This window comes from Belonocnema kinseyi, chromosome 5 (genome assembly GCF_010883055.1).
Source record: "Belonocnema kinseyi isolate 2016_QV_RU_SX_M_011 chromosome 5, B_treatae_v1, whole genome shotgun sequence".
Classification (NCBI taxonomy): domain Eukaryota; kingdom Metazoa; phylum Arthropoda; class Insecta; order Hymenoptera; family Cynipidae; genus Belonocnema; species Belonocnema kinseyi.
The window spans coordinates 142,119,259-142,135,448 of NC_046661.1; the positions used below are offsets into that span (position 1 = coordinate 142,119,259).

Consider the following 16,190-nt stretch of genomic DNA (forward strand, 5'->3'; position numbering starts at 1 on the left):
AAATACAACAGAACCTCGATTATCCGGCCTTCGTTTATTCGAGGCTCCGCGTTATCCGAGGCACCGCATTATCCGAGGCAACGGGGCTCATCCAAGCACTCCGCATTAACCGAGGTGTATGCTCGGATAATACGGAGAATCAGTAATAAAACAGATATGAAGCTGCTACGCCTAATTTCGAATGGGCCCAGTAGTTTGCAATTATTCATAATTTAATAAATTAATCAATTAAGAATGATAAATCCACATTCCTAAGTTGTTTACTTTTATTTGCAAAATGTTTATATTTTTTTTTCTATTTAAAATACAGTAGAACCTCGATTATCCGAGGCTCCGTGTTATCCGGGACACCATGTTATCCGAGGCAACAGAACTCACCCAATCAAAAATAGATAACTCTTCCGAATTTTGTGCTTCTTCCGTATTATCCGAGTTTTCGCTTATCCGAGGTCTCTTCTCCCCACATCACCTCAGATAATTTTAATTAATTCACTTTAAAAATTTTTTTTTCGATATAAATATTTTCACAAAATGTTTTTTTGTTTGTTTTTAATTAAAAATAAACTTAAGGGTGTTATTATAAAAAAATTGTTATGTAGGAAATAAGTTTTCAAAATAATTTAATAAAGATTTTTAAACAATTTTTTCGGATTAGAATTTTTTTGATTTGTAGAAGTTTCAATGTTTTTGAAAATAATTGAAATCGTGTGAAGATTCCGAAAAAATTTTAACAAAATGTACATTTTTGAAAATTTTGAAGAAAAAATTAGAAGCTTTTCAAGAATTTTTAAAGCTTCTAAGAGAACAATAAAATTGTCTCAAGATTTCTGGTTAAATTTCAAATGATTTTTTTATTTTGAAAAAAAAATGGTAGAAGAAAATAAAATCAGAATTACGAAATGACCAGAAATTCTATTATGCTTAACAAAAAAGACAAGAAAAGCTGAATTAAAACTACAAAAGGTTTCAAGAGAATGAACAATTTTCTTTAGATTCCCAGATTAATTTTTAACGATTTTTTATTTTGAAAAACTATCTTTAAGATAATATTCTAAAATATTTCAAAGTATATTTCAAATTTTTTTTTAATCTGAATGATTTCAAGGCACATTTTTTGTCTTTAAAAAATATTAAGACAAATTCGAAAAAAATTTTAAATCATTTGAAAGATTTAGAAGTCTTCAAAATATTCAAGAAAAATTGTTAATTTTTGAAATAGACAAAAATTGTAAAAAAACTGTAGATTTTTTACAGTTTTGTAAAAACGAAGCTTTTTATGAATTTGGAAAGGTTTTGAGTGAATCAAACAATTTTCTCTAGATTTTTAGGAAAATTTAGTTCGATGGGTGATTTTAGGACAATGTTCTTTTATTTTGCAAAACTAAAAAAAATTTGTAGTGTAAAAAATTTTCAAGTTTGAAAAAATGGATTTTTCTCTTTTTTAAAATATTAATTTATTGTTAATGTTAGATGAATTTTTTCGCAAAAAAGAATAATTTTTTACCAGGAAGGAAGAATTTTTAACAAAATTCAAGAATTCTGAAATAAAAAGTTGAATTTTAAAATAAAAAAAAGTATTTGGAAATAAAAAGATTAATTTGCTACAAAAAAACACGCATTTTTAACAAAATTAAGGAACTCTCAAGCAAAAAATTTAATATTTGACTAAAAAAGAAGAATTTTTAATGTGAAAGATTAATTTACTACCAGAAATGAAGAATATTTAACAAAATTTAAGAATTCTGATCCAAAAAGTTGAATTTTCAACTGACAAAGATGAATTTTTAAACAAAAAGATTAATTTACTAAAGACAAAAGAACGAATTATTAACAAAATTCAAGAATTCTGAACTAAATTAATTTACTATTAAAAAAATTCGATTTATGAAATAAATTCAAGAATTCTCAGCCAAAAGCTTAATTTTTAAGAATGAAAGAAATTTTTTATAATTTTTAATAAAGCATTTTAACTTTAAAACCTATTTGTTAAACTTGTAATCAAAAAGATGAATATTTAAACACAACTTAGATTCCAAGAATAATGTTAAATGATTTTTTATTTAGAAAAACTATCTTTAGAATAATCTAAAAGATTCCAAAGTATTTTAGAAATTTTTTTTAAAGAATCTCAATAATTTTAAAGCAAATTTTGTTGTCTTTAAAAAATATTAAGACAAATTGGAAAAATGTTTAAAGACGTTTAAAAGGTTTAGAAGGCTTAAAAATACTCCAGAAAAATTGTTAATTTAGAAAGACACATTTTATAAAAAATGTAGATTTTTTACAGTTTTGTAAAAAAGAAACTTTCAATTTATTCTGAAAGGTTTTGACAGAATTGAACAATATTCTCTATTTAGTTAAAGAATTTTCAAGTTTAAAGAAATAAACTAAAAAAGAAGAACATCAAAGTCTAAATAGTAATTGTCAACAAAAAAAAAACCCCCGAAATATTTTTATTCAAAAGTTCACCTCGAGTTCTTTTCCGAAATTATTTATAATTAACATTAGCATATTTTTCTCTATTTAAAAAATCATTTTTAACAAGTTTTATTTTTTAAAATTGAAATAACATATGATAATATTAATAAATAATAATAAATTTAATATTAAATATTCATAATTTCTTTATTAAAATATTTGAATTTTTTTTGACAATTGATTAAGTTCTCTTAATTTTAATTATGTCAACGCTAAAATTTTGGCTCCTGAAAGGTTTAAATGCTCTCAAAATTCTGTATAAAATTAATCCAGGATGAAGCCTATTTGTCTATTTTTCGAATAAATATTGCAAAAATGGTGTAAATTTCAATGTTTTCTTAAATTTGTAATAACTTCCGTAATAATTAATATTTTTTAATTTACCTAGCCTCATTTTAAAGCTATTTTCCGTAAATTTAAAAAAAAATATTATGACAGCAAGAACTTGAAGTTGTTTTATACTGATAAAATGTTTCGATACTGTGGAAAAATAGCTTTAAAGTAAGCCTAGGGCTCATTTTACGATTTTCGCTAATTATTTTTTATTTAAAAGATAATAAAAAGTCTTAAAGATTATTATCTTTTACCCAGAACTATCAGAAAATTATTTTTATTTGAAAAACATTTTTTTAAATACTTTCGCCTTATAATACAGTAGAGCCTCGATTATCCGAGACAATATGGGAAGGAGATACCTCGGATAATCGAAAACTCTGATAATACGGAAGAAGCACAAAATTCGGAAGAGTGATCTATTTTTGATATATTTTAAATAGAAAAATAAATATAAACATTTAGCAAATAAAAGTAAACAACTTACGAATGTGGATTTATCTTTTTTAATTGATTAATTGATCAAATTATGAATAATTGCAAACTACTGTGCGCATTCAGAATTAGGCGTAGCAGCTTCATCTGTTTTTTTTTCATGATTATCCGAGCATACACCTCGGTTAATGCGGAGTGTTTGGATGAGTCTTTTTGCCTCGAATAATCGAGGTTCTACTGTATTTTAAATAGAAAAATAAATATAGAAAATTAGAAAATAAAAGTAAACAACTTACTTATTTGGATTTATCTTTATTAATAATTGCAAACTACTGCCTCGTCTGTTTTATTAATGATTCTCCGTATTATCTGAGTATACACCTCGTTTAATGCAGAGTTCTCGGATAACGCGGTGTCTCGGATAACGTGGTGCCTCGGGTAACGCGGAGCCTCGGATAATGCGGAGCCTCGGATAACGCGGAGCCTCGGATAATCGAGGTTCTACTGTATTTTAAATAGAAAAAGAAGCATAAACATTTAACAAATAAAAGTGGTAACTTAAGAATGTGGATTTATCTTTATTAATTTATTAATCATTCCTAACTACTGCGCGCGTTCAGAATTAGGCGTAGCAACTTTATCTGTTTTGTTAATGATTCTCTGTATTATCTGAGCATACACCTCGTTTAATGCGGAGACCTCGGATAACGCGGTGTCACGGATAATGTGCCTCGGATAACGCGGTGCCTCGGATAATCGTGGTTCTACTGTATTTTAAATAGAAAAATAAATATAGAAAATTAGAAAATAAAAGTAAACAACTTACTTATTTGGATTTATCTTTATTAATAATTGCAAACTACTGCCTCGTCTGTTTTATTAATGATTCTCCGTATTATCTGAGTATACACCTCGTTTAATGCAGAGTTCTCGGATAATGCGGTGCCTCGGATAACTCGGAGCCTCGGATAATCGAGGTTCTACTCTATTTTAAATAGAAAAATAAACATAAACATTTATCAAATAAAAGTGGTAACTTACGAATGTGGATTTATCTTTATTAATTTATTAATAATTCCAAACTACTGCGCGCATTCAGAATTAGGTGTAGCAACTTTATCTGTTTTATTAATGATTCTCCGTATTATCCAAGCATACACCTCGTTTAATGTGGAGTCCTCGGATAACGCGGTGTCTCGGATAATCGAGGTTCTACTGTTTTTTTAATAGAAACATAAACATTTAGCAAATAAAAGTGGTAACTTACGAATGTGGATTTATCTTTATTAATTTATTAATAATTCCAAACTACTGCGCGCGTTCAGAATTAGACGTAGCAACTTTATCTGTTTTATTAATGATTCTCCGTATTATCCGAGCATACACCTCGGTTAATGCGGAGTCCTCGGATAATGAGGTTCCTCGGATAATGCGGTTCCTCGGATAACGCGGTGCTTCGGATAACGCGGTGCTTCGGATAACGCGGAGCCTCGGATAATCGAGGTTCTACTGTATTATCCGAGAGTGCTTGGATGTGTCCCGTTGCCTCGGATAACGCGGTGCCTCGGATAATCGAAGTCCGGATAATCGCGGCTCTACTGTATTTGAATTTTAGGCCAAACTGCATAGCTGGCGCCGACACACGGCGACCGTCAACTCTCATGACAAATATTTTCCACCAGCCTCCAGAAAGGTGGCTCGGGGCTGATTTTAATAATAAGTATTCACAGGTTTTTGTCAAAATGATAATACTTTTTAATTACTTAAGGTTCATGCATACATAATCAGTGCTTTGAGAAAAGACATGCCAACTGTTTTCGGCAAGGATTCTAAAAAGAAAGAATTGATAAAAAATCTCGGTCAAATTTACGACCAAATTCAACGAGAGCAGCAAATTTCCCCGGGGGATTTTCCCGATTTGAAAAAGATGCAAGAGAATCTTGCGCATCACGATTTTACCAAGTTCAATCCTATTAAGCCAAGACTTCTGGAAGTGGTCGACAAAATGTTGGCGGAGGACATTGCAAAATTGATGGCAATGATCCCTCATGAGGAATCGTCATCGTCCACTGAACCTATCATTAAAGGTGAGGATTTTTTTTATTTATTACCGAGAAATGATCGGGAATTTAATGAAAAAAACCGGGAATTTACCTCTGATTGCAGATTTTTCAGATTATCTGAGTTTACTCTAATTAAGTTATAATTTATTATTGAATTTTTCTTATTTTCTATTATAAGAATAACCTTTTGAAATTGTTTGCTCTTTGAGAAATTTTTTTTTTGTTAGGTCTAGGTTTTAAAATTTCAGGATCTGGAAGGAATATATTATATTATAATATATTATTTTAGAAAAGTTATTACTTTTATTTTTTTTTTATTCAGATATTAAATTAGTTGTTTGAAAAATTATTTCATTTGTGAAAAATTTCCCCTTTTTATATAGAAAATTAATTTTTATGATTGAAAATAGATATTTTTTTGCTCAAAATTCAAGAATTTAGGTGAAAATTTTTCTTTTTTTAATTCAAAATTCAACCATTTCGTTGAAAATCTACATATTTGGTTCAAAATCAATTTTTGCGTAGAAAATTGTCTTTTTCTCTGCCAGTTAATCTTCTTGTCTAAATTCTTCTTGTTGGTAAATTTGTCTTTTTAAATAGAAAATTAATTTATGTCGTTAAAAATTCACGTATTTAGTTAAAAAATCGACTTTTTTGTTGAAAATATACATTTTTTATTATCTTCATCATTTTAATTAAAAATTCATTTCTTTGGTGAAAAAATGGGCTACTTGATTGAATTTTTTTTTTTTTTGAGGAAAAGAAATTTATTTACCAAAAATTTAACTATTTTTCTGAAAATCCTATTTTTTCATTAGGAATTAAATTTTTAACGGAACTTCAACTATTATATTTTTGGTTGAAATTTTATCTTCAAAATCTTTTATTTTATTTTTTTGTAGAAAATTATTTTTTCTTTGAAATTTAATCTCCGAATTCAAAAATTCTTTTTTTTGTTGTTGCTAAAAATTCAAGTATTCCAGTTAAATTTGTTTAAAATTATTCAAACTTTTGAATTATTCAAAATTAATTTTTAGTGGAAAATTAGTTGTTTTTTTTTGTAGAAATCAATGGTCTTGGTTGAAAATTTAATTGTTTCATTTTTGGTAGAAAATTGACTTTTTCAAGTTGAAGACTTAACAATTTAGATGTAAATTTGTCTTTTTAAATAGAAAATTCATTTATTTCGTAAAAAATTCACGTATTTATGTAAAAAATCGACTTTTGTGTTCGAAAATAGTTACTTTCTTTAAAATTTTAATCTAATTAAATCATAATTTATTATTGAATTTGTATTCATTTAGAAATTAAACTAGTTTTTTAAAAATTTATGTAGTTTGTGAAAAAATCCCATTTTTATTTAAAAAATTAATTTTTACGGTTGAAGATTCATCATTTTAGATAAAAATTTATCAGTTTGGATGAAAATTAATCTTTTCTTTTTCAAAATTTAACAATTTGGATGAAAATTAATATTTTTTTAAATTGAAAATTCAACTATTTTGTTTTTAAAATGAACATAATTGGTTGAAAATCGATTTTTTCGTAGAAAATTATCTTTTCCATTGAAGTTAATCTTTTTGCCTAAAAATTATTCTTTTCGGTTAAAAATTAAGGTTTTCCAGTAAAAGATTTATTATTTTATTTGAAAATTCTACTTTTAGGTTAGAAATAAAATTACTTGGTTAAAATTTTAATTTCTTAAAAATTATTCAAACTTTTTAATTATTAAAAATTACTTTTTATTTCAAAATTCATCTTTTTTGTTAGAAATCATTGTTTATTGTTAAAAATTCATATTTTTTTTTAGTTAAAAATTAAATTATTTGGTTTAAATATTCATCATCTTAGTTGAAAATTGATTTTTATTATTTTTTTAACTGAAAATTTAACTCATTCCACCCGAAAATTGAAAATGATCTTTTTTCTTTGAAAGTTAATCTTCTTGTCTAAAAAAATTTTCTTGTTTGAAAATGTATGTACTTTGTAAAAATTTCGGCTTCTTTTTATGTAGAAAATTAATTTTTATTTTTATCTTTGTTTAAAAATTCTTCTTTTTGGTTAAAAATTCAAGTATTTCCGTTAAATATTCCAGTTTATTCTTACTCAATTATAATTTATTATTAAATAATTATTTAGAAAATAAATTAGTTATTTGAAAATTTATGTACATTTTTTAAAAATTCGCCTTCTTTTTATGTAGAAGATTAAATTTTATGATTGAGAATTTATCATTTTAGTTAAAAATTTATTAGTTTAAAAAATCCGATTTTTTAGGTGAAAATTAAATTTTTAATGAAATTTTTTTAATTCAGATAGAAAATTGATTTATTTTTTTAAAAATTCACGTATTTAGTTAAAAAATCGACTTTTTTCGTAAAAAATTATTTTTTTATTTGAAAGTTTTTCTCCTTGTTTAAAAATTCTTCGTTTCGGTTTTGAAAATTTTAAGTATTCCAGTTAAATATTCATAATTTTAGTTGAAAATTTATATTTTAGATTTGAAATAAATTTAGTTGGTTGAAAAATAAACTCTTTTGTTAGAAATTAATATTTTTTTTAATAAAGATTAATAATTTTAATAAAAATTCATTTCATTGGAATGAAAAGGAATTTTTTTACAAAAAATTTAACCATTTTTAAAATATTTTTTAAAAATATTGATTGGTTTTAACATAAAACTGAATTATCTTATTTCAGTTGAAAATTAAAAATTAAATTTTAAAAATATTTAAAAAATATTAAAAATTAAAATATTTCATTTCAAAATTCAACTAATTGGTTAAAAGTTAAACTAGTTTGTTAAAAATTCAATTATTTGAATTAAAATTCGTCTTTGCATTTTCAGAAAATTTATCTTTTGGATTGAAAATTTCACTATTTGCTCACAAATTCATATTTTTGTTTGAAAATTCATCACTGTGATTGAAAATTAATTTCTTTGACTTAAAATTCGTTTCTTTTCAGTTTAAAATCATATTTATTTTTTTTAACAAAAAAACATATTACCTATTCTAGTTTTAGGTGAAAATTTATCTTTTTTAAATAAAATTGCATGTATTTTGTTGAGAATAAGTCTTTTTGGGTATAAAATTAATCTTTTGGATTGAAAATTCAACTATTTCGTTTAAAATTAAACAATTTTCTTAAAAGGACATCATTTTTGGTTGCAAATTCAACTTCTATTTTGTTGCTGATAATTCATCTGAAATCTCTTTTGAATGAAAACTATTTTTTCGGAAAATTCGTCTTTTTGATTAAAAAATTCGCATATTTTAGTAGAATTTTCATTTTTCTTAAACAAAAATACAACTGGTTGATAATTTAACAATCTTGTTAAAATAATATATTCTTCAAATTCGGTTTAAAAATTAAACTGTTTTATTAAAAATTCATAATTTTTGGTCGATAATTCTGCTGTTTTGGTAGAAATTTACTTTTTGTCAAAAAATTATATTTTGTGATTTAAAAAATAAACTGAAATCTTTTCTGAATAAAAATTCCACTTAAAACACAAAAAATTGTCGCTTTTTATTAAAAATTCTTCTATGTTCTCACAAATTGTATCTTTTTTGGTTGAAAAAATTCGTTTCTTTGGCTTAAAAGTTCAAATGTTTTTTCAAACATTTATTTATCTGTTACAAAATTCACATTTTGATCTTGAAAAGTCCACTAGAATGTTTTTCTGGGTGAAAATTCAAATTTTCAACAACATACAAAATAATAATAAAAATTAATCTTTGTTAAGAGAAATTTGATCTGTTTTTTTTTTTTTTTATGAAAATGCTACTTCATATTTCATAGAAAATTCAACAATTTTGTTAAAGTAATCCTTTTTGGGAAAAAATCGCCTTTTTGGATTTCAACAGAAAATTTAACTGTTCCATTTTTTTAAGGTTGATCTTTTTTAGTTAAAAGACTACCTTTTTCGTAAAAAAAAAATAATAATTTTCTTGGGTATAAATGCATAAGTTTTAAAACCTTTTTAGGTTGAAAATTCATTTATTTTGTTAAAAATGTAAAAAATTTTGTTGAAAATACATTTTTTTCGTTTAAAATAAGATTATAATTTTTATCTGAAATATAGTAGAACCTCGGTTATCCTAGCCCGCTTTATCCGAGTTGGCGATTATCCGAGGTTAAAACAAAAATAGTTGACCCGTCTTATCCGAGCTATAGCGCAAGACTAATCCGTATTATCTGTGCTTTATATTGCGCATATTGTACAAATTGTATATTTATTAAAGTATTCTTTCAGTTTATTATATTGAGACTTTCTTTTTATTGAAAATTCCGTTTTATCCGAGTTTCCCGATTATCCAAGTTGAGGCCGGTCCACAATAGCTCGGATAATGGGAGTTCTACTGTACTCTTTTATTCCTTTTATAAAAGATTCTTTGTTAAAAGATTTACGAGATTAAAATGCTCGTATTTGAATATATATTAATCACCAAACTAAATGAAAAATTAAGGAAAAATCAGGATCGAGCATATATCCGAGCCTTTAAAGTGTTTAGAACACTATTCCCAAAAGCAGTAAAAAATATTGTAATGCCAGGTGGTGCCTTCGAAGGAGTTGAGGACCAGGTCAGTCCCTTCGGGTATAAAAGAGGGGAAGGTATTGATGCCGGTGCGGGTGAACCGGAATGGATCGTGAACAAGGAGAGATACAAGTACGACACGATGTTTGAATCTCTCGGTCCCTCGGACGGAAAAATCACCGGTGCAGGTTTGTCACCTTTTATTTGCATTTTCATTTTATTCGCGAATTTTTCAAGGTAAATAACAGGCTCATTTTCCATATCATTGACAATTGCAGCCGCAAAGTCGGAAATGGTCAAGTCGAAGCTGCCGAATAGCGTTTTGGGCAAAATCTGGAAGCTCTCCGACATCGACAAAGACGGCTATCTGGATTCCGATGAATTTGCGCTTGCAATGCATTTAATCAGCGTGAAATTAGAAGGATATGATCTCCCAACGGAACTCCCTGATCATCTAGTACCTCCTTCAAAACGCGACGTATGAAATGCAAGTTTCACGACTTTTTTTTTTCTAGGCAAAATACTGACAAATATTCTGCAGAAGACACTATTCATTAAAGAATCAAAAATTGCAGAAATAACACGGATATTTTTCAAAGTTAGGACATATTTTTAGGATTTATTGGCATTTTTTTTTCAGCTACATTTCAGGTTGATTTGTTGTTAGCTGCGACTTGAAATGATGAACTTGGTAGTGACGACAAGTTCTTGTATATAGACATTATATTGTAATGTCATAATTGTCTCGAAAATAGGTACGCTTTATTATTTATGACGACTTAAAGGAACTCATTTCGCTTATCAACAAGACAATATCTGAGCGGAACTTTCGTATCAAAAGTTAAATCGAGTTTTATCGTTTGAAACAAATTAAGTGCAAGCTTTGATTATATTTGTAGTGGTTTGAGTTGGCTAGAATTTGTATGGATTTTTATAAATTTGTACGAATTTTTATCGAGTTACCACCAACTTTTCTAAGGACGAGAGAACCAAAAAGTATACCAGTGCACACTTAAAGTGTCTGATACAGTACTACAGTTTTTTACTTTTGCGCATCAAATCTTCAATAATTACTGCGCAGAACTGCACCTTTTGAGTTTTGCGCATAAAATCTTCAATATTTTCTGCGCAAAATTACATTTTCTAAATGTTGCGCATCAAATTTTCAATATTTGCCGCGCAAAACTGCAGCTTTCTTTTACTTTGCGCATCAAATCTGCAATATTTAATGCGCAAACAACAGTTTTTTCAAAAACTACTTTGCGCATCAAATCTTCAATATTTGCTGCGCAAACTAAATTTTTCTAAATGTTGCGCATCAAATTTTTAATATTTTCCGCGCAAAACTGCAGCTTTCTTTTACTTTGCGCATCAAATCTGCAATATTTAATGCGCAAACAACAGTTTTTTCAAAAACTATTTTGCGCATCAAATCTTCAATATTTGCCGCGCAAACTAAATTTTTCTAAATGTTGCGCATCAAATTTTTAATATTTTCCGCGCAAAACTGTACTTTTTGAAATAGTTTTTCGCTACAAACATTGATTATTGCTGCGCAAAACGGGAGTTTTCTTTTACTTTGCGCATCAAACCTTCAATAATTACTGCGCAGAACTGCACCTTTTGAGTTTCGCAATATTTAATGCGCAAACTACAGTTTTTTAAAAACAATTTTGCGCATCAAATTTTTAATCATTGCTGCGCAAACTCCATTTTTTCTAAATATTGCGCATCAAATTTTTAATATTTTCCGCGCAAAACTGTACATTTTTAAATAGTTTTTCGCTGCAAATATTGATTATTGCTGCGCAAAACTGCAATTTTTATTTTTGCGTATCAAATCTTTATTATTTGCTGCGCAAACCTGTAGTTTTAACGACTTTTTCAAGAATTGTTCACACCCAAAACCTTCTGCGAATGTAAATATGCAAATCGGACACGTAACGCAAGTTGAGAAACAATTTGAAAACGCACATTTTTTTCAAACACTTTCTCTTTTACACCGATTTTCTATTATTTTGCCTTTTCTCGAGTTCGTTCCTCGCGGCTATGTAATTACCGTTTGCCTCACAATTCAATGAGTACAAATGCAATTGAAAAAAAACTAATTCATTAATGTGAATAAGAACGAGGGAAGCTTTAAGATTGGTAGCAATCAATATTTTCTACGGGATTAAAAGTTCAGTTGTTATTCGAGAATTGAAAAGAGTGATTGAGAAGATATTTTTGTGAATTATTGGTGTTTTAAGGTTTCGTTTGACGAGTTGAGAGGATTTTTTACACCTTCCGGGGAGAGAGACTGATTGATAGGTGAGAAATTAATTTGTAACTGAGGAAAAGTGAATTATTTGTACATGTTAGGAAGTGCAGAGTGACTATTTTCACGCAAGAGAAATATTATGTACTACGTAGTCAAATAAGTATTTAAATTTAATTTAATGCTTTAATTTTAAGAGCAACAATTCACGTGTCGCATTTAAAATATTGAGATATTCTGCACTGATTTGTTGTTCAATTTCATTTAATATATATTTTCAAAATAAAATGGTGCAATCCGAACCGGGTGGAAATTGAAAGATCATTTATCCATTTATGTATGCGGAAAAAAGTTACATAAAGTCCGTGTATTGGAGAAATTTTGTATATCCAATTTGTTATAATATTATGAATATAAATTCTATACTATTAGTTTTTCCGTGTCTCGAATTTTTAAATAAATTGTTTAAAGAGTTTAAAAATACATTTTTTTCTCAGGATACTACCTTTTTTTGTGGACTATTTTCCAATGATTTCCATATTATTTATACTTATATTGTTGATCATCGCTATATATCTATACTTAACATTTATATTATTGAAATTATTAATTTTTCAAAACACAAAATTATTTAAATTTTTTCCAGGAATTTAAAACAAAAATTGATTCTCCTGGAACCTTTCGAAAAATTTTTGAAAGCTCAAGTTTTTCTTTTGAATCTGCAAGAATCTACATTGTTTTTAATCTTGTCAATTTCAAAATTATTTTTGAACTTTTTCTAAACTTCTAAATATGCATATTTTAAAATGATTCGAAATTTTCTTAAAATTCTTTAAAAATTCTGCAATAAAAAATTGAATTGAAATTATTCATATTCTTTTATGGTTTTGGACCTCGTTTGAAATATTTTAATATATTAACTTAAAATTATATTTTCAAAATAAAAAAATAGTTTTAAATTTTCCTACAAATCTAAAGAAAAATTTTTCATTCCTTTAAAAACTTACAAAATGCTTGAAAAGCTTTTTCCGAAATTCTTTTTTATTTTTTTAAATTCTGAACAGGTTTTAAAATATTCTAAAATTGTTTAATCTTGCAAAATTTTGTTTTAATATCTTTGATATTCGTTTTAAAAATTTTAGTGAATAAATTAAAAATGTTTTAAAGTACTTATCAATTTTCTCTAAGAATTCATTGAAAAAAATCATTTGAGATTTTTTTTTATGTATTTGAAAAACATTTGTTTATTTTCGTGATACCTTTCAAATTCTTTAAAAATATTCCTACAAATCTTAGAAAAAATGTAATCTCAAATTTTTCAAAAGTATTAAAAAGGTTCTTATTTTTTTCGAATTCGCTTCAATAAGTTTTTGCCCATAATTAAATATTTCATAGCTCTTTAAAAATATTAAAAAGTTTATAAATTATACATGATACCAAAATGCTTAGAACAGAATTCTCTTCCAATAATAAGAAATAATTTACAATTAAAATGTTTTTTTTTTAATCAATGAAGTTAAGAAAATTTTTATCAAGAAATAAAATGGCTTCTTTGAATTTTTTTTTAATTCTCATTCCCCCCTTAATAAAAATTGAACTACTCTAAATGGATATTTATATGTTTTACATCAAATGTTATTTTTTTGGATTGGCATTTATTTTAGGTTATGTTTATAGTAGATTGAGAATTTCTTTAGAAATTCAAATATTTGGTTGAAATTTCACGTATCTAGTGAAAAGTCTTTTGCTTAACCGATAGTTCATTTTTAGAACTTATAACCTGACTATTCCAATTTTTATTGAAAAAAATTTTAGAACTTTATATACATTGGACCTCAGCTTCAAGGTCATTTCAAGTTCAACTTTTTTTTTTAATGGGAATCCATATTTTTGATATCGGCAATCACAAAGAGCGTGAAATTTTACGTTAAAATATACCTTGAGGTCCAAGGGCGACGTGACCTCTAGAGGTCAAATGAAAGTCAAATTATGCTTGCAAGAAAATCGCACATAACAAGTGGTTGGAAAAGAAGGTCAATGACAGGTCATAAGTAACTTTCAACGCGGAATTCAATCATGACCTTAGATTTGACCTTGGACCTCGCCTTCAAGGTTAGTTGAAGGTTATTTTAAGGTTAATTTCCTTCTTTTAATAGGAAAATATTAGGTAAAACTAGTGGTTAAAACAATAAAATAAAATAGGAGTTTTCAGCACTAGTGCGCGAAGAAATTTCAACTTATGGGAATGTTTCCACCCAAGTGAAACGAGAGCGAAAAGGTCTACATGAGGTTGAAATTTCTTCGTGCACATGCATCGAAGATTATTTTTTGATACATCGTGCGTAAAGATTCGTTTTCGCGTGACGTTTTACTTCGCGCACGGGTCATCGTGCACAAATGATCGAAAAAAACTTTTAAGTATCAGAATGTTTCCAGATATCATGAATGTTTCAAATTTTACCCCCAGTGGGGCATCCGGGGCCAGGATAAATCCCAATGAATTTCTACTAACCTCAACAAATCATTATTCATGCGCAATCAAATTGGGGTAACTTTTCATCACAAAGGAATAATAAGGTGATCTAAAGTTGCAGTCCCGTGAGGGCAGAAAACGTCGGTAAAAAGCAGAAACTCCTGAGAGTGAAAAAAAGAAATACAAATCTCCGTCTCTTTCACTCTCACGAGTTTCTGCTTTCCGCCGAGGTTTTCTGCCCACTTTTTGAACTTGAAATAAAATATGATAATAATAAATAAGGAAGCGCATTGTTTTAATTAAAACACATAATTTGTTTATTAAAATATTTGAAAATATGAAATGAATTTAAATTAATAAATAAAGTAAATATTATGTTATATATAAATTATATAATATAATATAAAATGTATACTATTTTCTTTTAGGATATTTAAAAATGACACAAATAATGATATGTCTAAGGGTACCTTTTCACGGAGGCCTGTGTTTTGAATTAATAGTGGAATTCATATTTTTCATAGGATTTATTTCTGGCTGCTTTGTTGGTTTATGTCAAATTGGATTGGTTGAGAACCTAGATACGAACTCGATGTGTCAAATTGATTCATCAGTTTATTGAAACTCGACCTCCGTGAAAAGCACGAAGGAATATTAAGGAGACCCAACTGCCAATGGGAAGCACTTCGAAACTTTTAATAGAAACATTACCGTAAGTAGTAGGCACATTACAGGAAGATCTTTAACTTTCGTGCGCAGGTGTCTTCTTCCTATACATGGAAAAGTGTGCGAGTGAGAAAGTTGGTCAAATTGACACAAGTTAGAGAGGTTATGTTTTTTTGTTGATCATCATACGAAAGATACACTAAATAGGCATAGAAATAAATTAAACAATATTTTGGCGTAACAAAACAATGCTTTTTTGATATTTTTTTAATTACACACATTTTCAAATTATTTACAAGGAAAGAAACGATATTTAGGGCTTTTATAATTTCAGAAGAAATGATAAGTATTCCATCAATTTTCGGAAATGCTTCCAAGGTTTAAAATATTTTAAATCTATGCAAAACCTCTTGAATTCCTAAAAATATTTTTAAATGAATGCAATTTTTCTTGAAATTTTGAAAAATCATTTAAAATGTAAAAAATTAAGCTCAAAATCTTCCAAAATTTCTTACGAATTTGAAGAAAATTATAGAAGATTTTCGAATATTTCTGATTCGTCAACAAAAAATTTAGATTAAAAAGAAATATATATTTTACGGGATGTTACAATAATAGGGAAAGCCCGAGCCCTGTTAAAATGTGATATCTATACAATGCCTCTTAAATTCATAAAAATATTTCTATCTGAGTGGAATTTTTCTTGGAATTTTGAAAAGTTATATATAAAACAGCTAAATACCTACATTACCGACCGCAGTTTTTCAGTTCACTGAATGTTTTTTTGAACCTCAGAACTTTTTTTGTAAATAAAGTATCAAGCTGAAACTTTGGGAAATGTTTTAGAGTACAATAAAGTACGTTTAGGTACAGCATTTTGGTAGGAACTTCACTGAAAATTATTTCATCTTTTTTCTGAACCTCAACATTTTTTGAACGTTCGA

At 27.1% G+C, this 16,190-nt stretch overlaps 1 protein-coding gene across 3 annotated transcripts in view; it reads left to right on the top strand.

The window, feature by feature from the left end:
* The window catches only part of LOC117172338 (EH domain-containing protein 3), a 47,909-nt gene extending 35,328 nt beyond the window's left edge, over positions 1-12,581 (top strand). For 2 of the 3 annotated variants that reach the window (XM_033360145.1, XM_033360144.1), the window contains exons 5-7: positions 5,015-5,333; positions 9,868-10,038; positions 10,129-10,334. In XM_033360145.1, the coding sequence (XP_033216036.1) occupies positions 5,015-5,333; positions 9,868-10,038; positions 10,129-10,334 (696 nt within the window). Of the gene's footprint in view, positions 1-5,014; positions 5,334-9,867; positions 10,039-10,128 lie in introns of all 3 variants that reach the window. The other variant, XM_033360146.1, reaches the window with a different exon arrangement.
* Positions 12,582-16,190: the final 3,609 nt, after the last annotated feature.